Here is a 21,113-nt window from a genome sequence, read left to right as displayed (position 1 = left end):
TTAAAAAAAGAAATTTTAGGAATATATGGGCTTTTCATATTATCACCATAATTAAAAACAGAGTAAATAGGTTTTCATAACATTAGAAGGAATGTAAAGTTAATGAAATATAACCTGCTTGTAATGTTTGATAATACCCAAGGAAGAGGGCTTCCTTGGATATTTAATTTTCCATACATTGGGGCATAGTCCTTATCTATGTCTGGTCAGATGTGACTACAGCAGACAACAGGCTTGAGACGGGGAGAAAAAGAACAGGAAAGAATACTGTGTATCAGTGAACTTTGAGCAACATTAATGAAGCTCACCATTCTACCTTCATAATCCAGGAATACTCCTATTCGGCCAATGGGCCTTGGTACATATTGAAGTACAAGTGGGGAGGTGGTAAAGAGAGTGCAATGGGAACCCTCCTTAACACATCCAAGAAGGAAGAGCCCCTCCACCTCATCCATCTTGTAATTTCTGTTCTTTTTCCAATAATCATTACAGACTCCCAAAGCCCAGTTCCAAGAGTCTCCCACTTCCACCTCCCAGTAATATCTGCCAGTGGTAAAAGTGTGAGTACCCCAGGCAAGAAAGCATTCTGATGTTGGAGTGATCCAGGAGGCACCTTGTGGATAGCATCCAACATTCACACTCCTCAACTCTCCGTACAGGAAGACATGGCAGTTGACTCTTTCAGGACACAGAGTAATATCAACTGTAAGAACAATATTGCAGACATGTATGTAAATAATAAGAAGTTAAAGTTCTAAAAAAAGTCTTTCTGAGATAAAATGATACTACTGAAAAATGTGAAATTGTAGCAGCAACAATGATTGTGGTTGTAAAATTTAATAAATTATGGCCAGGAATAGTAAATCTACAGAACAAACAAATTCCTTGCCACAGATACAGAAATTTGTTGAAAATGTGAAAAATCAAATATTGAGTCAAATATAAAACTAATATCTTTTAATTTCATTTTTATTTCAAAATAGCTACAGAGAGGATGCCCTGAATTCTCTGGAGGCATCAAAAATGAGTATCAGAAAAATATTCCTATTTCAAAAAAATGGTGTCATTATTTGGATGAGAAGTGAAGATTTTCTCTCTTGTAACCTTTTCTAGATAACTGGATATATATATATATATATATATATATATATATATATATATATATATATATACACACACACACACACATCTTAGAAATTAGCACTTGGTGAAATTAATTCTTATTCACAGTTACTAAATATTTAAAAATATTTTAAATGCTATTGGAATCCACTCTAATCCTTTCTGTTATTCCTCAATAAATTCTGTAATTTTAGAAAGAATAATTTGAAATTATTTATGCAAAACTTTTCACTATCCCTAAGTTTTTTGTGGGCTCTGCAATGCCCTGCATATCTGAGATTTAACATATAGCTTTTTATATTGAGCAAACCAAAATCAATTTTATGTGTATTTTTCTTTCTTGGTGATAAAGCTGATTTCTTCTCTTAGATTTCCTATAGCTATTCAAAATTTTATGTCATTTAATCATATATACCCATGGTAAAAACAACATAAAGTTCTAGTCACCTATTTACCCCACAATGCTTCTCCTAACAATTTAAATTTAGCAGGATAATGTGGCTTATGCCTGAAATCCCAGAAGACTGGGATAAGCAGATGAAAAGTTTAGGGCCAGCCTGGCAAATTAGTGAGACTCTGTTTCAAAAAAAAAAAAAAAAAAAAAAAAGTGGGGGCTGCATATCTGGCTAAGTGATGGGGTACTTACCTAATATATGCGAGGCCCCAAGTTAAAATGCCAGGACCAATTTTTTATTTAAATAATGAACATACTAAACAACTGCATAAATTTGTGTGTGGAATTGAATAATGAAACTTAAATCTGAGTGTAGCTCTGTTTATTAAAATTTCCAATTTTTATATCATTTGTTTTATATATACCTCAGGACATATGAGCTTGGATTATATTTAAGTAGGTTTTTTATCTTTCACTCTTTATACTGTAAATTTGACTATAGACATATACTCAAGAATTTGCAGTCAAATTATTTATTTGTAAAAATAAGTAAAATATTTAATAAAAGGGAAATACCACCCATGTCGTCCTAACAAATAATAGATTGTGAGAACACTGCCAATGGGCTTATGCTTACCTTGGAAGAAGTTGAGCCTGTCAATTAGTCCAGTGATGGGCCGTGCACTGAGTTCTGGATTCACAGGCTGGACTATATACAGCTGCATAGATTCAGTCCTGCAAGAAGGAAGATGCAGTTAACATATGTACAGTCAGAAAATCATGACTTCTCTTGATGAGACACTTTATAAGAATTCTTGTAACACACAGATGTGGAAATACAGAAATTGTCCCTTTGTGAAATTAATTCTTATTTACAGTTCCTAAATATTCAAATATATTGTAAATGCTGTTGGAATCCACTTTAATCCTTTCTGTTATTCATCAAATTCTGTAAACATACTTAGTTTTCTGTTCACTTGCGTATATTTAAGAGTGAAAACCTGGTGTGCATTTCCAGTTTGCACTGAAATCTCCCTATCTGCAGACACAAGCTTCTCTAAAAACTAGAACTGGCTGTTTCCTCCTTCACAGGGAGAGTTTCTGAAGAATCTTAGGCAGGGATGTCTGCTTCCTGGAGCTGAGCTACTCTGGAGAACCCACAGACTTCTAATGCTTTGAGTTTCTTTCAACTGTCATTTAAAAGTGTCAACTTATACATACAAAAATAACAAATCTCTAGAGGCTTCACACATTTGAGCACTCTATCTCTCCTGTTAGCCACTGTTCCCTCTATTAGCTCTGCGAGGTGTCTTGACTTCATCACCCTTGAGAGCACTTAGTATTTCTCCTTTATCTGCATAGATTTCCAGAACTGGAAAGAAAACAAGGAATGGAAGTATTTTTAAATGGTTTCTCTTTTGCCACATTTTTATTGAAGCTGCTCCTAAAATCACTGAGAATAGGAAGTAAGAGAGATGTCAAGAGTAGGAGGGGGAGGAAAAAAGTAGATCAATGACAATAGTGACTCAGTATTCCAATGAATCATGCACATAGTAGTCCTGACTAGTACTGTAGAAATTGCAAAAGCATCTGCTGAGAGGCAGGTAAACACTCACCTATGCAGTATGTCTCCAAAGACCTGTGAAAAGAACAATAAAAAGTCTGAGTGATTTTCACAGGATCCCTCTACCATTAGGTACAGTGTGAGATTTTTGATGCAGCGCCAGAAGTTACTACTTCCCCAGAAGTTCTATCTCCCATCTTTGGATGCATTTCCCACTTCCTCTCTACTCAAAAGAAAACAGTCCACTATAGAGTCCTGGTAAAGTCTGGTTCTTCAATATTCTGTGTGAGTGGAAGGGGCAGAGACTGTGGAGTCTGGGCTCTGCTGCAATCATAAGATCCCCACCATGGACCCAAGGCCCTGTGTCTCAGGTGAGCAGCCACAACGGAGTAGCAATAAGGTCTGTATTCCTGAATCACCCCATCTTGTTATATCAGGGAATTAACCTGAATACCCATGTTCAGCTCAGTAAATCATGAATTTCTAAAAGTCCCAATTATGTTGTTGATTTTCAGATGGGGACTATCCATTAATCATTCCATACAATTTTGTCTCTTATAAATAACATAGGAGGGATCCTTCATTTTTAGAAATCCTTGGAAGCAGTGACCTGATAGAAAAGTAACTGCAGTTGTGTGGAAATATGTTTATAGACCCAAACTGGAAGCAACAGGGAAGTGGATTTCAGGTGGGAAATGCAACAGCTATACATGCTTGTCCTACATCCCCATGTATCAGTAGTTACCTGTAGTAACTCCACATCTGGTCTGTGGCATATTTCCTTCAGCTCTTCATACATTCCTCTTAATATTGCTGTCATATGAGCCATTCTGGTTTTACTCTCTTTGAGCTGCTCAAAAATGTCTTTGCTTTCTTTTTGTAGCCTCTCTAAATGATGACATTCTTCCTCATAGTAAGTTGCAGACATCTTCCCATACTCAACTCTAATTGCTTCTCTTCTTAAATTGATGTAGTTCTGCAGTAAAATTAAATTCATCAAAATATGGACCTATCCCTCTAACTCCTGTTGAAACCTCCTGATTCTAGGACATAACTTTCCTCTCTTTATATATGAACGTACCATCAGTGAAATTCCACATCATGTAGTATCACAAGAATGGAATTCTAATCAGAATAAGTTATAATCTAAGTATTCATAATATGTCACAATACATTCTACTGTCATGTGTATTTTAAAAGGACAAACAAAAAATAAAATAAAGAAACTCCCTGATTATTGTTTGTCTTATCAACAATCAAATTTAAGCCTTCATCTTGTCAAACTTCCAGAATCCACAGATTTTTATTCCTTTCCTTTTTTTTATAAATATCCATGGCTTCTTTCTTTCTTTCTTTCTTTTTCCTTCTTTCTTTTAATTTTGTTAGAGAATCCCATTAAGTTTCTGAGGCTCGACTCAAACTTGTAATCTTTCTGCCTTAGCCTCCCAAGCAGGTGAGATTTTAGGACTGCACCACCATGTCCTTTACTCTGCATCATGATCAGCAGTTTTATTGAACAAGTTACATTCACTTATTCATGGTTAAGAGTTTTCTAAACAATCCACACACAAAAATATAGTTGTCTTATCCTTTCCAACCCATATGTGGAGAAACATAACCCATTTCATACTTAAGGACTTTAGACCCCAAGGAGTGAATTGAAATCCATTCACTTTTCTTGAGTTTAAGCCAAGTCACTTAAAGCCTACATACTGTAACCTCAGAGTGCAATACTAATTTCCATGCACTTCACCCAGCTAACTGTCATACTGAAGTGTCATTTAGCATCTGATTCTATTATCTGTCTGAGACCATTTCCTTCAATTCTCCTCAAAAGTCATTCCAATCTATGACATCAACTTCAATGTGACTTCAGCAACATCCCTCTCAATATACCAAGTGCAATTATTTGACATGTGCTTCTCTCTGGGTTGACACTCTATGGCTATGTTCCTCTTCAGGACTTAATCTCAAAGTAACTTTTAGTGAAAAATTTTGCCACCAACTATTTAAAATTCAAACCTCATCTCCAGTCTCTGCCCTTGTACTCCTTTTCTAATTCCCTGCTTAATTATTCTAAAAAAAACCCCAAGTTATCATACTCTAATATATCAAGAATTTCACTTATTTACATGTTGGCCATTTTTCTTTCTGATTTGTATCCTAACCTTTCCAATAAGAGATATTTACAGCCTTGATTTCTGCCATATTTTCTAGCTTATAATTTTTCATAGTTATCATGAAACAATTTTCAAATTAATTTTCATTTAAATTATAACACACTCAGGATAAACATTCACAAAGAAAATGAGTTTTTTAAAAATTATTCTCAAACTTGTAATTGTCTACTCAAAACACAAAGCTATGTAATCCATCATATTTCCCCTCCATAGTTTATATTATGATGTTAAATATTAATTAGTTGGGGTAATTTCAGACTGTTCTTATATTTGAACCATGTATCCCTCTCTCTGAAATTTTCTACCAGCATTCAGCTTAATCTGCTTTGGAAGCTGCATTTGAATTTTCAGTGACTACCAAATGCCACTTTTGCCTGTCACTTATATCATCCCAGCACATATGACATTGTGAAATGGCCCAGTTTTTTGTAGCTATTGTTTAAGTACTAAGTGTACCTTTACCTGTAGCAAAGCAGCATGCTTTTGTTAATATCTGTGTCTCAGCTAGAAATTCTAGCTAAGGGCCATACTGCTCTAAATAGGAACTGAGGAAATACTTTTACTGTTGACTCCACCCCTTTCTTGTTTAACCCTAGAGAAAACTAGAGTTTCAGGTCTATTCCCTACTTTAAACATTGCACATATGCCCCCCTAAGTTCATGTTGAAGGCAGAAGCGTAGAACTAACCTCCCATGAGCCCATAATCAGTATCTCCATGGTCAGGTTTCTGTAACTTTCACAATATTTGTCCCATAAACACTGCATTTTCTTCACCATAATCTCCTGTAAAAAAAAATCATAAATCAGAGAAGCAGCAAAAAATAGTGTAACATTCAGACCTTCACATAGGGAAGAAGCCAGAAATGAGAGATAAATTAACCCCATTGAAAATAACGAGGTCATTATGTTTTCTTTGTTCCTTTCAGATGTTTGTCAACTATGGGAAGCCTGAGACTTGAACCGGAAGAGATTCTAAATGGGAAACATAGAGAGAGTCATGCATTCCCCAAGGAAACAGACCCATGTTGATTTCTTTGTTCTTACAGACATGGATCTTCAGAGGAATCACTTACCCTGTGTTCCTCAGCAGCAATTTCCACTGGCCAATGTTTGTGAGCTTCATGCTCCTGGGATTTAGAGCAGAGCAAACAGAGAAAGTTCCTGCCTTCTTCACAGAAGATCTTCTTCATCTCCTTATGAGCCCCACACATGTGTTCCTCAGAGCTCAGGAATTGCCAAAGACTGTTTTTTCTGACAATGGCTGCCAGTTTCTTCATACAAATATTTGTTTTAAAGTTTCTCTTCTGTACCATCTGCTTGCATTCAGAGCAGATAACATGATTTGGGAGGTTATGCCAGCCAAGGTAGACACAGGGCCTACAAAAGCTGTGACCACAGGCTAAGGTGACTGGATCTATGAAGTACTTCATGCAGAGAGGGCAGGTGATTTCCTTTTGGAAGGCTTGCATGATTCTGGAATCCATGTTTCTGAGGAAGAAAAAACAGGTCACTTCTGATTCTGCTTAGGCTAAAAGGTTCTCAAGAACTATGCCTGGGGAGTAATAAGTACATTTTATTTTCTTAAAAATGCTCATTAAAGCAAGACAAACTATATTCTATGACACAAAAGAAGAACTGATGCACAAGGAGAGCCTTCAGCTTTATACCAGGCATAATTCTGACTAGATGACTCACATCCCTTCCACACTGAGTTCCTGTTCCCACCAGAGTAGAAATTTGAGTATTGATCTTTTGAATTTAGGTATAGAAATTGGGTTATAAGAAGTCTACAGTCGGGCTGGGAATGTGGCTCAAGCGGTAGAGCGCTCGCCTGGCATGAGTGTGGTCCGGGTTCGATCCTCAGCACCACAAGAAACAAAGATGTTGTGTCCGTCGAAAACTAAAAAAAATAATAATAAATATTAAAAAAAATTTTCTCTCTCTCTATTTCTCTCTATATATCTTTTCCCCTCTCTCTTAAAAAAAAAGAAGTCTACAATCATAATTGTCCCTATTACTCTTTCCAATAACTGGAAGATGAAAGCAGGACTGGGAGAAAAAGTCTATTTGGGCCAATGAAGTATGAGAAGTTCAAAAGAAAGTTTTATAAAATATCCCTGTAGAGGTGGGCATAGAAGCCCAGCTCTTTAAAAGTAAAACAAACAAACAAAAGGCCATATGTATTATGGTTATCTAGAGGAAGAGAACCAATAGGAAGTACAATTATAAAAAGGGATATTTTAGGTTGGCTTACACGACCAGAAGGTGAATAGTCCACAAAGGTCACCAGTGCTGGAAGAACCAGTAGCTGTGCAGTCAATCCTCAGAACAAGAGGGATCAATTTTTCTATCCTAGTCCAAGACTGAAACTTTCTGGAAACTCCCTGGAAAATCACTGGCAGAGTCTGCTTTAGAAGAGCAAAGAAGCAATAATCATATATTATCAGATGCTCACAGCAGCAATCAAGAACCAGTTCAAGAAGAATCAAGCTTGCATCTGCTGCTGCTTCTTTGTTCTTCCAACTTTTATTCCATCCAAGCCATCACCCTATTGGATGGTGTTGCCCCACTTAGGGAGGGTCTCCATTTCATTTGGCTATTCCACATGCCAATCATTGCTAGACACACCCTCTTGACACACCTAGAATCTGCTAAATCATCTGCATCTCTTAATCCAATGATGATGATGATTCACATTGACAATTACACCATATGAAGCAAACAAACAAAACATAAATTCACAAAAAACAACCTAGGATTTCTGCAAGGGAAACAAAAGATAGAAACTCTTTTGTTGTTGTTGTTGTTTTGTTTGTTTGTTTTATTTTGTATTTTTTGTCTTTTGTTATGTTTTTGTTTTTGATTTTGTTTTTGTTTTTTCTTTGGATTAAAGAAGTGGGCTCCATGACATAAGCCTGTAATCCCATTGCCTCTGGAGCCTAAGACAAAAGAACTACAAATTCAAGGTCAGCTTCTGCAATTTAGTGAGACCCTTAGTAACCTAGTCACAACTTTTCTCCAAATAAAAAATACAAAGGATTGGAGATATGTTTCAGTTGTTAAGTATCCCTATGTTCATTCCCATGTCCCCTCTACTTGCCTTAAAAAGATTAAGGACAAAAGGTCAAATATCCCATGCAGGGCAATTTCATGGGCATGAAAATGAAGCTTTCTCCATCTTAATTCTTACACAAAAAATATAATCTTAAGCCAACTGAATACTAAAAAATAGGTTATTTTTATATTGCTCCATGTCTGTTCTCACCATACAAGGTCGGTAAATTTGAAGACAACCACATGCTTTTTGTTTCTGCTTTATTTGGCCTTTTTCTATCTAAAATACCAAACTCCTCTGCTCAACTTTTGGGAATAATTATTCTCTATTTTATAAAATGAAGTATTAGTCACTAAACTAATTTGCTGTAACTTTGGTTTTGACATTAGCTTGCAATTTATGTAGGACTTCTACTAATTACTGGTTTTCTCCAATTGATGGCTAAGTATTATTTATTTTTTATTAATTGAAGTCCTGAGGCATTGTGCATACTAGACAAGGGCTTTATTACTGAGGACCTTGTGCATATTAGACAAGGGCTTTTTTAATGAGCTACATCTCTAGCCCTTTGAGTATTACTATTTTTTAAAGGAGAGAGAGAGAGAGAGAGAATATGAATCTTTTTTTTTTAGATGGACACAACACAATACCTTTATGATTATTTTTTTATGTGGTGCTGAGAATCGATCTTGGATCCTGCCCATGCTAGGTTAATGCTCTTCCACTGGACCACAGTCACAGCCCCTTGAGTATTACTATTAACCTAAGTTAAGATACACCAGTTCAAAAATTTTCGACAGCAGAGCTAGGTAACATTCTTTGTTCAGGGGGCTGCCCAATACTTTGTGGCATATTCACCAAAATCCCTGGTCTCTACTCATTAGATACCAGTGGAAAGCACCGAACTGTAACAATCATAAATGTTTTCAGATGCCTATGAATGTGCCCTGGAAAGACATATCATTCCAATTAAAATTGGTGTACTACCTATTGAGAAAAAAAATAAACATGTGACATTTATAAGGTCTTAAAAACAGTTTAGACATATGAACTGGTTCTTCAAATCTAGATGAACAGATACAGCAGTAACACATAAGAGAGTAGATTTCTTTATAATAAAAATCATCAGCACAAAATTTGTTTACACAATATAAGCATGCCAGCAAATAAGCATAATTGTCAAAAAATAAACATCATTCACTTAAAACTTAGCAAAATATTTTCTAGAAAAAAAGAATTTATTGATACTTAGTATGTAGAATTACAGAAACATATTTAAGAAAACGATGTTGGGGAATGTAACAGGCTCTCGAGTTTGTTCTTATCTGACTTTTCAAAAAGGATGTCAGTAAAAATGTATTAGAAATGATGTTAGATTGCTCTGAACTTCTACTGAAGTAGTGCTTCCTTCACTCCATAGAAAAGGCTTCCTTGGCTGGGTGAGGTGAGTCACACTTGTATATCCATCAAATCAGGATGCTGAGACCGGAGGATCCCAAGTTTGAAGAGATTATCACAAAATACAAATAAAAAGGATTAGAGATGTAGCTCAAGGGTAAGCATACTGAGTTCACATCCAGGGCACTTTACCCCTGAATTACATCCCCAGACCTTTATATTTATTTATTTATTTAGAAATAGGGTCTTACTAAATTGCTTATGGCCTCTCTAAATTGCTAAGGGTGTTCTCAAAATCTGAGATCCTTGTGTGTCAACCTTGAGTCACTAGGAATACAGGAATGTGCCAATGAGACTTGATTTTTTAAAATTTCTTAATAGAATTATAGTAACTTAAAGTAACTTATGGGTATATCCCAAATATATCTGGAAATAGAGTAGAGATGCAAGAAGAAGCCCAAAGATATTTAAGGAGATGTGGGTAAGGGAACACATGAGTAAAGAGTTAACCCTTCTCCAAGATTAAATCGAAGCACCTGGAAGCAGTGGTGTGTGTCTATAATCCCAGCTGCTAAGGGTGCTAAAGCAGGAGAATTGCAAGTTCAAAGTCAGCCTGAACAATTTGGCAAGATTCTGTCTCAAAATGAAAAATAATGGGGCCTGGGATACTAATTGAAGAAACTACTTATCATTGATCTCTTTTCCACGTCACATTTCCCACCAGTTCTCGCTAAATTTTCTTCATCTCTTTCAAAATATTATTTAGAATTTATCAACTAAGGAATTGCTGAATTTAACTTCCAACTTAAACCAAAGACATCCTTGTAAATACCTGAGCTCTCAATTGAAAGATTTTGAGGCCTCAAAATATTATATGAATTAGGTGACCGACCTCAACCTTCTTTTCCTCCCTCAAGCTTTATAACAAAAGAACAAAAGAATTGAAAATGGGAAATTAAATCTCATCAAATCACAAAAACTTAACTCTTGAATATGTTTGCATATTTTAATTTGTGCACTATAGTTGTAAAATAATTAAATGTTTTTTTCAAATGTATATTCTATCTCTTAAATAAATTGAATAGGTATTCACTGATTTGGTCTTTCCCCAATGGTCCAAACCAAAATAGAGCCACTTGTACTAATGTTCCACATCATTAAATGAAAACCAGTTGTTCATTTAACCTTGGAGAGAATGGCCAATCACTTAAACAAGCCAGTTTTTGCCAACTCAGTTAAGAGAATGTTCTGTGTGTTAACCTGTACAAGGAAAATAAGGTGATGTTAACCAGTTAGCTTGTTACAGTGTAGATTCTGAATACTCTTAACATCAATCATAATGCTCACTGTCAGTAACTGAAATAGAAAAGGACATATGAGGACTAGGAACTTAGGACAGTATTAATGTCTTGCCCAGCATGGTGGAGGCCCTAGATTTGGTGCCCAGTACCTTAAAAAAATAAAATGAAAAATAAAATAGAAATGACCCTGCTATTGAACTTTTACTTTTGTTATTTCATTTAATTATCATAGTTGATATTATTATTATTTATTATATTAATAATAAAACACCTCTAGGTTGAATCTCTGGTACTCCCCTACCCTTCACCAAAAAAAGGGAAGGAAAAATAAATAAATATTTATTATTTTTAGCCCTCACGCAAATGCAAATCAAAATTACACTGTGAGGCTCACTCTGATGAGAATGGCAATCATCAAGAATAAAAAACAAAACAAAACAAAAAAACCAATAAATTCTGGTAGGGAAGTGAGGAAAAAAGTAAATATGATACACTTTGGTAAGGATGTAAATTGGTTACTGTACTACAAAGGAACAACAATGGAGTCTATAAATTATTGAAGTAAATTAATCATCAAATTAATTCCAAGAGATGTACAAAGATAAGAAAATAGCAGTCTAGTTATTTCTAAGAAAGCAAAACATATCACTTCACAGAAAACAAGTTCAGTTTTCTGATCAATAAAATTCACATATTTCTTTGTTTTGATATGGTAAAGTTGCCAGAGATGCTCTTCTATGTTCTCACCTAAGAAATATGTCTGTGGGCTAACCAATACTTGCTGCAGGAGTAATAATATGATAACTATGAAGTGATCAGGGCCTTCATGTGGTACTGGCAGAGTTCAGAAATCTTCCAGCCAGTCCCAAAGACACTCTGTGAGTTCTGGAGAAGAATGAGTTAGACTTTCAAAGTTGTTTTCTTTCTTTTTCTTTTTTTCTATTGCCCCTAAAATAATTCCTACTTCCTGCAAGAGATTGCATTTCTTGAATATTGGGCTAGATGCTTGAATGGATGATCCATTAAGTAAGTACCAAATAGAAATTCATTTAACACCTTGGTTAATCTCTTTAAAAAATTGTGAGAACTTCCTCATCAACAGCCACTGATTTTAATCAACAGCAACTGAACCTTCAACGGTCAACATTAAGTGTAATATTTGGAATATTTTTATTTTTTATGAAATGATAGAGCAGAAATATCATCAGTTTATGTTTTAGCAAGCATTTTGGAAAATTTGGAAATATTTTGCTTCAGATTGACTTTACTTCTATCCTGTTCTGTAGTAAGTGATATAGTTATTGGTATCTTTTTTTTTTTAATTTTAATTCAAGAATATCTTTGATCCCTCTGTACAGTGGACATTTCTCCAGCCCTCCCATTCAAGATCATGCATCCCAAAGCCTCCAGTAAGAGCAGGAATTGAGATTGGCACTGCCTTATTCATCTTAAGAGTGTGTGGGAGAAAGATCAAGATTATTCCTAGCACAGGGAACATTTTAGGGCAACTTAATTTATAATTCACATTATGATTATTAATATTTGTTTTTATATAGTCTAAGTTTCTCAGGCTGGCCTTGAACTCCAGATCCTCCTGCCTTAGTGTCCCAAGTGGTGGAATTACATGTGTGCACAACTGGGACACCTGTAATTTGCTCATTATTACAAAAAAGAATAACAATTTTAAAAAAATGTGAGAACATTTGTTTATTTACTGATTTTTAGAAATAGTGTTTTCAAAAGAATAAAATCATAGTGCCACTCTACCAAAATTGATCTTTAAAACTGGGTGCCTCCCTTCCTGGCATACTTCACACCAAGATTCAGCTGTGGGAATGCAAGGGTTTTAGAAGGAATGGGAATTCATACCTGATCTTTTAGTTCTCCAACATTTGAATATGCACATATACAATTTATGATCTGGTAAGTTTCACAACTGTGCTTTCTAGAAATGATCTTGGATTTGAAAAGCACAGCTGCACAAGGGATCTATAATTGTCAAACACAAAGACTTTATTTCCAATTGTAAATCAAATTTTCTAACAGCATCCACTCCTCTGTAAAGTATGAAAATCTGTATTTATTAAGAAGATCTGAGCAAGAGTTGTGGCATATTCCTGTAATCCCAGGCACTCAAAGGCCAAGACAGGAGAACCACAAATTTGAGGCCAGCCTATGCAAGTTAGTGAGGATCAAAAAAAAAATTAAGCTAAATTGTGTCTTAGAATTTAAACATAAGAATATATATATTCTTATGTTTAAATATATATATATATATATATATATATATATATATTCTTATGTTTATATATATTCTTATATATATATATATAACACACACAGGCAAGGCTGGGGATGTAGCTCGGTTTTAAAGCACCTCTGGGGGCTGGGGATTTGGCCCAAGCGGTAGCGCGCTCGCCTGGCATGCCTACGGCACAGGTTAGATCCTCAGCACCACATACAAAGATGTTGTGTCCGCCGATAACTAAAGTTTTAACTAACTAAAGTTATAATATTTTATAACTAAAGAATAAATATTAAAAAATTCTCTCTCTCTCTCTCTCTCTCTCTCTCTTAAAAAATAAATAAATAAATAAATAAAGCATCTCTGGGTTCAATTCCCTGTACCAATAAATGAAATAATTGAATTTAAAATAACAAAGGGCTGGGATGTAGTTCAGTGGGAAAATACCCCTGAGTTATGAGGAGAAAAAAAAGAAGATGAAGGAAATATAAAAGAACCTACTATGTATTTTCCCAAAGCATTTATAAAGTTGCTGTAGGGTTGTTGAGAGTAAAAGGATTTAATTTTATTATTCTGTTTTTCAGTATTTTTTAAAAATCCTGATGAATTAGTTTCTGGTTCTTGTGTAATTGCAAAGTAAAATCTAAATATGTGTTTGCATTGTTTGTGAGAAAACAATGATGCTTCATTTAGAGTTTTCAAAACTTGGAAAGCTGACTTTTAATTCAGCCCAGAGAAATAAGGACCACCTTTCCTGAGAAAATGTACCCAAGTTCCTTCCAAGGTGGATCTGAAATCTGATATCAGAGAGAGAAGAAAGGTTCAGGTTTGTTTCACTTTCCTTTGAACTCTTCACTGGCCTTTTAGTCTTCCAACTAAAACCACCCGGGTACACTTCCATCTATAACCAAATGGGTACACTCTTCACTGGTATCTACTGGTATCTACACGCAAATGTGGAAAATATTGGACTTGTTACCTGGCAATGTTCTCTCAAACTCTGATGTTATTTGTTTGTTTGTGGTAAATCTTAGATTCAGAGACCCTGAAATCAAGATTGTTTAGAAGTTGTGGGTGGGTGGATGGCAGAAGCCAACAATGGACAATAATTTGCATATTTTCACACAGAACTGGGTCCTAATTTAGGGCTGCTCCTTGATAAATTTCCTTCTGCAGCTCTAACCAAGAAGAACAGTCCAGCAGCAAGGCTTTCCTGCAGCGAGCTCTCCCGGGTTCTCCCACCTGAAGCTCACAGCGCTCGGGCTCGGATAGGCTCGCTGAGTCATACTGGCATCATAGAAGTTGTTTAGATGCAGGACATCAAATCCTGGGTCCAGCAAAATGGCGCGACTTCTGCCTGCGCTCTACATGCACTTCGACTCCGGAAATCATCCTTCACACTGTCCTACCTGCTCTGCTCTGTTCTGTGTTTGAAAATTTTGAGTCCTTTCATGCATCAGATGGAACATCTTTTCATGTGTTTGGAAATTTTTGATATTCTTTGCCCATTTTAATTAAGTCATTGCTTTGAATGAACTCTTTAAATATTGAAGGATCTCAGTCTCTAAATAGATTGTATTGTCTTCTAAGTTGTGTACATATCAACAAGTCATTTCTATATACATGAAACAATGGACATAGGGAATGTATTCAAAATTCCATATTCAATAGCGAAATGTATTCAAAATTAAGACTTGCAGGGACCTCCATAGTTCTGAATATTCTGGCTGTGTCTAACTTTATATCCTTCATTTATTCCACTCTTGCGTTAGCTCACTCCCTACTCAATGGTTCAGTTCAGTCATTTGAACTTAACACTTTCTCCCACTTGATTATCCCTGCCCACCACACCCTAATCATGTTTTATCTCTAAAGTCAGATTTTTTTCTTATACTAGTCGGGATAAACTCTTCAGCATTTATGATCACAGTAACAGTATTTTCCTTCATAATACTCAACCTTATTGAAGGTAAGTGATTATTCCTAACCCTATCTATTCAGTGCCTTGCTCTTGAAGTAGATATTTGAACTTTCATGAAAGCAGTTAGTTTCCATAGATTCGTCTGCTTTTTTAATTGTCTGTCCTTGATGCCTAGAACATGTTGTTACTAAATAAGGAATAAAAGAATGCATTCCAATTTATCAGTCACTGAATAAAATACATACTAACCAACAAAAAGACTTCAATTATAGTGAAAGCAGCTGACATTAAACTCTCAATTTCCATTAGATATCAACACTTACTCATGTAATTTGAGGGAGTGATACACTTCTTTGAACTAATCCAACATTTATATATGTATTTGTTTATTTACTTTTGGTTCTGACAATTCCTTTTCCCAGGAGTACAAACCACTGATCCATGTTCCCAGAACTATTTCTATTTTGTTTTGAGACAGGGTCTCCTAAATTACTTAGGGCCTGGCTAAATTGCTAAAGTTGGCCTGGACTGTACATTCCTCCTGCCTCAACTTCCACAGTAGCTGAATTATAGGCAGAGGTTGTCATGCTTAAACATTAATATTTTAAGAGCCATATAGGGTGGGTATCATAGTGTGTGCCTGTAGTTCTAACTCAAATGAGCACAGGAATTAAAGGCTACCTGAGCAATACAAAAAGCAAATGCAGGTCTGGGGATGTGGATCAAGTGGTAGCGCACTCGCCTGACATGCACGCTGCACTGGGTTTGATCCTCAGCACCACATACAAATAAAATAAAGACGTTGTGTCCACCAAAAACTAAAAATAAGTAAATAAATAAATATTACATAATTCTCTCTCTCTCTCTTTCTCTCTCTCTCTCTTTCTCTCTCTCTCTCTCTCTCTTTCTCTCTCTCTCTCAAAAAAAATCAGATGCAGCACAGTGTTACATAATCTATTTTAGAAAACTTTTTAATTTAAACTTATATTTTTATTTGACCAATAAAACCATATACACTCATGTAAACATGATACTTTGAGGTACAGACACATTGTGAAATCACCAAACCTATCTAATTAATCTATGCATAACCTATTCATCACATAGCTATTTTGTAATAAAAATACTTAACATCCTCCAGGCATGGTGGTGCAGGCCTATAATCACAGCTGCTGAAGAGGGTGAGGACAGAGAGTCACAAGTTCAAAGTCAGCCTCAGTAACACAGTGAGACCCTAAAGAATGCTTAGTAAGATTTTCCTTGTTTGTAATTTTTTAAAAAAATTGGGGATTCCGATCAGTGGTTAAGTTCCACTGGGTTCTATCCTTGGTATGTATGTATGTATGATACAGAAAGAAAGAAAGAAAGAAAGAAAGAAAGAAAGAAAGAAAGAAAGAAAGAAAGAAAATACTTGACATCCACTGCCATACTATTTTCCAAACACAGAATATATTATTATTAAATATACTCATCATGTTGGGCAATGGCTAAATTTTCCATATATACTAATCAACAAAAATCTTCAATTACACTGAAAGTAGCCAACATTAAATGATCAATTTCCAGTAGATATTAATTTATTCATGAAATTTGAGGGAATGCATCACTTCTTTGAACTAATACAGCATTTATGTATGTACTTGCTTATTTGTTTTTGGTCCTGACAATTGAATCCAGTTAATATCATAACAAGCCAAAAATCAGAGATGGAAAAACAGAAGGATTTATTGCACAGCTGCCCTGACACCCAGCAGACAATGTTTTTATTATAGCTTAAATCAAAGACTATGTGCTTAGTGCTCAGTCATCCACAGGTGTTGACAAAAGAAGGGTCTAGGTTAAGTGGGTCTAGGTTAAGCATTAATTCAGTATTTTGAAATCAGCTCACTAAGTAACTGCCATTCAAGTCTATTGATTCTCCACCAAGACAAACTGCGAATCCTGAGAAAAGTGCCTCACTCAGAGCCAGAGCACTGTACCTTCTTTGTTAAAGCAGATTACAATTGTTTGCCTTTGGGTTATTTGATTCTCATTTTCCCATCTGGAGAGTGTGTGAGTGAGCAGCCCATCTGCACTGACAAGAGAGGCTTACTGCCCCACAGGTGCTCAGTATGGGGAGATTCAGATTCATAATCATAAAAGGATGATTCCATTTCATAAATACCTCACAGGACCATCTCCAGGGGTCTTTTTGCCATAATAAAATAAGAAATGCTGCTCTAGTTCTTTGTTATAAACTGATTATGCATTTTATAACAAATTTTGTAATTGTAAATAATTGATTTTAAAGTCTTTTAGGATTTTTTGCTGTCTTAATGACAGCTAAAACTTTGTAGGGTGCTTACTGTGCCCCAGGTAATGCATTAATCCTGGCTCTTTTAATATTCATAACACCTTTCTGAAGTGCTAAAATTATGGAGAAATTAATTTTTCAAAAAAGAAATTAAGCTTGAAAAAAAGCAAAAGAAAATCTAAACAATTAAGCTTGGAGAGAATAAAGAGCTCAAGACTACCTAGTAATGTAACTATGTCTTGGGATTAACTCAGAAAATCAAGTATAGAAGAACTTAATTAAGCTTCTCATTAATATTTTCCATCTCTAGGAACTTGAAACCAGGATGTTACTTAAGATTGAGGACTAGAGATTGGCTTGGTGCGACACACCTTTAATTCCATCAACTCAATTGGCTGAGACAGAGAATTGCAAGTTTGAAGCCAGACTGAGCAATTTTGTGAGATTGTAAGCAACCTATTAAGACCTTGTCTCAAAATAAATAACTTTAACAGGCTGGAGATACAACCCAGTGGCAAAGCAACACTGGGACCAGTTTCCAATACCCTAAACAAACAAAAAATAATCAAATAATTGAGAACAAGAAAAATACTTGAGAACAAGAAAAACACTGAAGAATAATTCCAAAGCTTTATTGGAAGTAGAATCACTCATTATTCTTCTAACATGCTGATTTTTATTATTTCATCATTCTTCATACAATATGGCTGTGTTCATTTGTGTGTGTGTGTGAGTGTGTGTGTTTGTGTGTGTATCCTATCATTTTCTTATCTGAAAATTTTAAAAATTCAATCCATCAGATTTAGGGCAGATCTTTCTCTTTATGCAATTACCTATGGCACTTGGGTTTTATAAAAAACAGATCTTTGGTAGATGCCAAAGAAACACAAAGTGGATGAGCTTGAAACTTTACATTTATCAAACTGCCAAGCTCCATCTCAGTTTATAACAAAAGAAAGTCCTAAACTTAACTCTGCCACAGGTCTGCTTTTGGTTAACTAAACATTTCTTTAATTGAGTAGAAAAAATTTACCCTAAATTTAGTGTAGGTTTGAGAAGCCTTATTTCATTAATGGTTTTGATAATACTCTATGGCTTAACTACATTTCCATAGCTGAGGACAAATGTGTGTACCACCATGCCATATAATGGTTTTCACCGTTGGTTCAGTGGTAAGGAATACAAAAAAAAAAAAAAAAAAAAAAAGAGAGAGAGAGAAACAACAACAACAACAACAAAAAACTACAAAAGAAAGAAGTAACAGAAAAGCAAGAAATCAAAATCAATCAGATATTTCAAACTTTAAACTCCAGTAGAAAAATAAATCAATGTTTTTTTAATTGAGATGTTATTGTTGTAAAACAAAGTATTATTTAATAAAATAATTGTTTCACTTAAAATGTCTCTTTGCAAAACCCAAGTCATGTGAACTTTGTGTGTCTGACCCTAAATCTCATCAAAGTTGTTTACTCTATTATATAAAGCCAATCACTGTGATCTCATAGTGCGATCCAGCACTTTTAGAAGAGGAAACCTATAGTGGGTGTGGTCTTAGGTGAGTCTCAGGTATTTAAGTAGGGCACTTCTCTGGAGAATGGTTTTTTCTCTAAGGTTCCTCTAAGGAGCAGCACAAATTTACAGCTGCTGAGCTTTGGAGACCTGAGTGTTACTGACAAATTTTTCTCACTTCCAGACATGAATTTTCTAAGAGTCGACTCTGGTGAGTTGGATACTTAGAAGAAAGGCTTTTCAGTTTACTTTCCTTCCTAAAAATTGTTTGAATTTACTTTTCAACATAATTGGGTTTGTCCAAGTAAAAAAAAAAAAAAAACCTACTTTGTTTTTCCTGATATACATACATGTATGTATGTGTGTGTGTGTGTGTGTGTGTGTGTATACCTTTTTAAAAATATTTGTTTCTGTAAAGTGATCTGAGTAATTTTTATTCTATTACTTTGTGTTTTATTAGATTTTCCAGGTCTGAAATAAAATATTTTTGCAGTTTTATCAATTTAGAACCCATAAAATGCTTAAAATGTTCAACATATTTTATTCATGTAATAGTATTATGCACATCTATTTAGATTTATTTTAGCGAGTACCAAGTATTGCATTCAGAGGCACTCATTCATTGTGCCATGTCACCAGTCATATTTTGTATTTTTTTTTTTTTTTTAGAGACAGGGTCCTATTGAGTTGCTTTGTGCCTTGGTTTTGCTGAGGCAGGCTTTGAACACTCCATCCTCTGGCCTCAGGCTCCAGAGCCACTGGGATTAATGTTCTGTGCCACCATGGTTGGCTTATAATTTTAAGGTACAGATTTGATTGTAAAACCCTTGATGTGAAAGTCCTATTTGCTGTCCCTTTAAAACCTTCAGTTTGAAAACTAGATTTGAAAATTATCCCAGTAGATGCAACAGACTTGTAGAGGTTTTCAAGTGGGAAGTTTGATCACTAGATAAAAAACTAGAAATTAAGATGAATTGATCATCAACGCATCTCTAAACTGAAGGGTAGTCTCTGGGGAGGAATACACCATGGTTACCATTGTTAATTAATGCTCTCTCTCTCACTGTCACCATTTTTTTTTTTTTTTTTTTTTGTTTTGGTATTGGGGATTGAACTCAGGGCTAATCTACCACTGTGTTACAACTCATTTTGAAATGGCCTCACTAAGGTGCCCAGGCTGGCCTTGGACTCAGTGTCCCTTTGCCTCAGTCTCCCCATTAGCTGGAATAGTTGGCATGTGCCACTGCATTGGGGTTTCCTGTTGATTTTATTTAAATAACAATGGATGAATTATTGCTGATTATTACTATAGCATGCACACCCATCATCTGAAAATATGAAGGCACTCTGATGTTCAGAACTGATTCTGAGAAATATTATTTTCTTTAATGAGAAGTAATAGAAATTTTCTTTTTAATTTCCTATTCAGTCCTTGGGCTAAAACTCAGAACATTACAAATGCTGGGCAAGTGCCCTCCCACTGTTTGCATCCCCAGAATTTATATTCTAATTTTCTATTTAAAACTTAATTCATTTCTTATTGATAATAAGGATTGAACATAGGGTTGCTCTACAACTGACTTACATTTGCAACCCTTTATTTTTTATTCTGAGACAGTATGTCAATAAATTGCTGAGGTTGGCCTCACACTTTTAATCCTCCTGCCTCAGCCTCCAAAATAGCTGGATAAGAGGTGCATTGATACACCCCACTTTCATTTTCTTTTTTGAAATATATTGTTTAATTATGGTTAGAAGCATAAATTCACCTGTTTGTAGTTTCAGGAATTGTAAGTTGAAGCCAACGGTGATTAAGTCAAGCAATCTTCAAATGAATTAAACTTAATCTTATTTGTCTTTAGAAAAATTCATTTATGAGTTGAGAGGTGTAAAGTGTAGACATATGTCATAAAGACTGTCTTTACATTTACTATAGTCATTGAATCAGAGAGAGAGCGAGAGCGAGAGCGAGAGCGAGAGCGAGAGCGAGAGAGAGAGAGAGAGAGAGAGATGGATTTTACATGGGTATCCAGAGCAAACACCTAATGTAAGTAAGTCTGAAATCATCCTAAACTTTCTTTGTCCCAGTATTAAACTTGCCCAAATTAATGAGAAAATTGTTTTTTTTTTT

The 21,113-nt window shown here is 35.2% G+C and overlaps 2 protein-coding genes across 2 annotated transcripts in view; one reads left to right on the top strand and one right to left on the bottom strand.

The window, feature by feature from the left end:
• LOC143641391 (putative N-acetylated-alpha-linked acidic dipeptidase) overlaps positions 1-21,113 on the top strand; it is a 306,658-nt gene that overhangs the window by 125,410 nt on the left and 160,135 nt on the right. The window lies entirely within an intron of this gene.
• LOC143641390 (tripartite motif-containing protein 51-like) lies at positions 207-6,744 on the bottom strand. Its single transcript, XM_077108688.1, has 6 exons — positions 6,334-6,744; positions 5,948-6,043; positions 3,826-4,056; positions 3,133-3,155; positions 2,154-2,251; positions 207-703 (listed from the first exon to the last, which is right to left on the bottom strand). Exons 1-6 carry the CDS (start codon positions 6,742-6,744, stop codon positions 207-209), a joined length of 1,356 nt encoding a protein of 451 aa, XP_076964803.1.

This window comes from Callospermophilus lateralis, chromosome 2, assembly GCF_048772815.1.
Source record: "Callospermophilus lateralis isolate mCalLat2 chromosome 2, mCalLat2.hap1, whole genome shotgun sequence".
In the NCBI taxonomy this organism is placed as follows: Eukaryota; Metazoa; Chordata; class Mammalia; order Rodentia; family Sciuridae; genus Callospermophilus; species Callospermophilus lateralis.
The sequence above is the reverse complement of the archived record's forward strand: the minus strand, read 5'-3'. Positions and strand labels throughout refer to the sequence as shown.

Excerpts from the sequence above, each read along its gene's own strand:
- LOC143641390 (XM_077108688.1), bottom strand. The coding sequence starts at position 6,744 with ATGGATTCCAGAATCATGCAAGCCTTCCAAAAGGAAATCACCTGCCCT. Across the intron at positions 4,057-5,947 it reads TGATTATGGGCTCATGGGAG|AACTACATCAATTTAAGAAG; the intron begins GTTAGTTCTACG and ends ATTTTACTGCAG. Across the intron at positions 3,156-3,825 it reads CAGATGTGGAGTTACTACAG|GTCTTTGGAGACATACTGCA; the intron begins GTAACTACTGAT and ends TTCTTTTCACAG.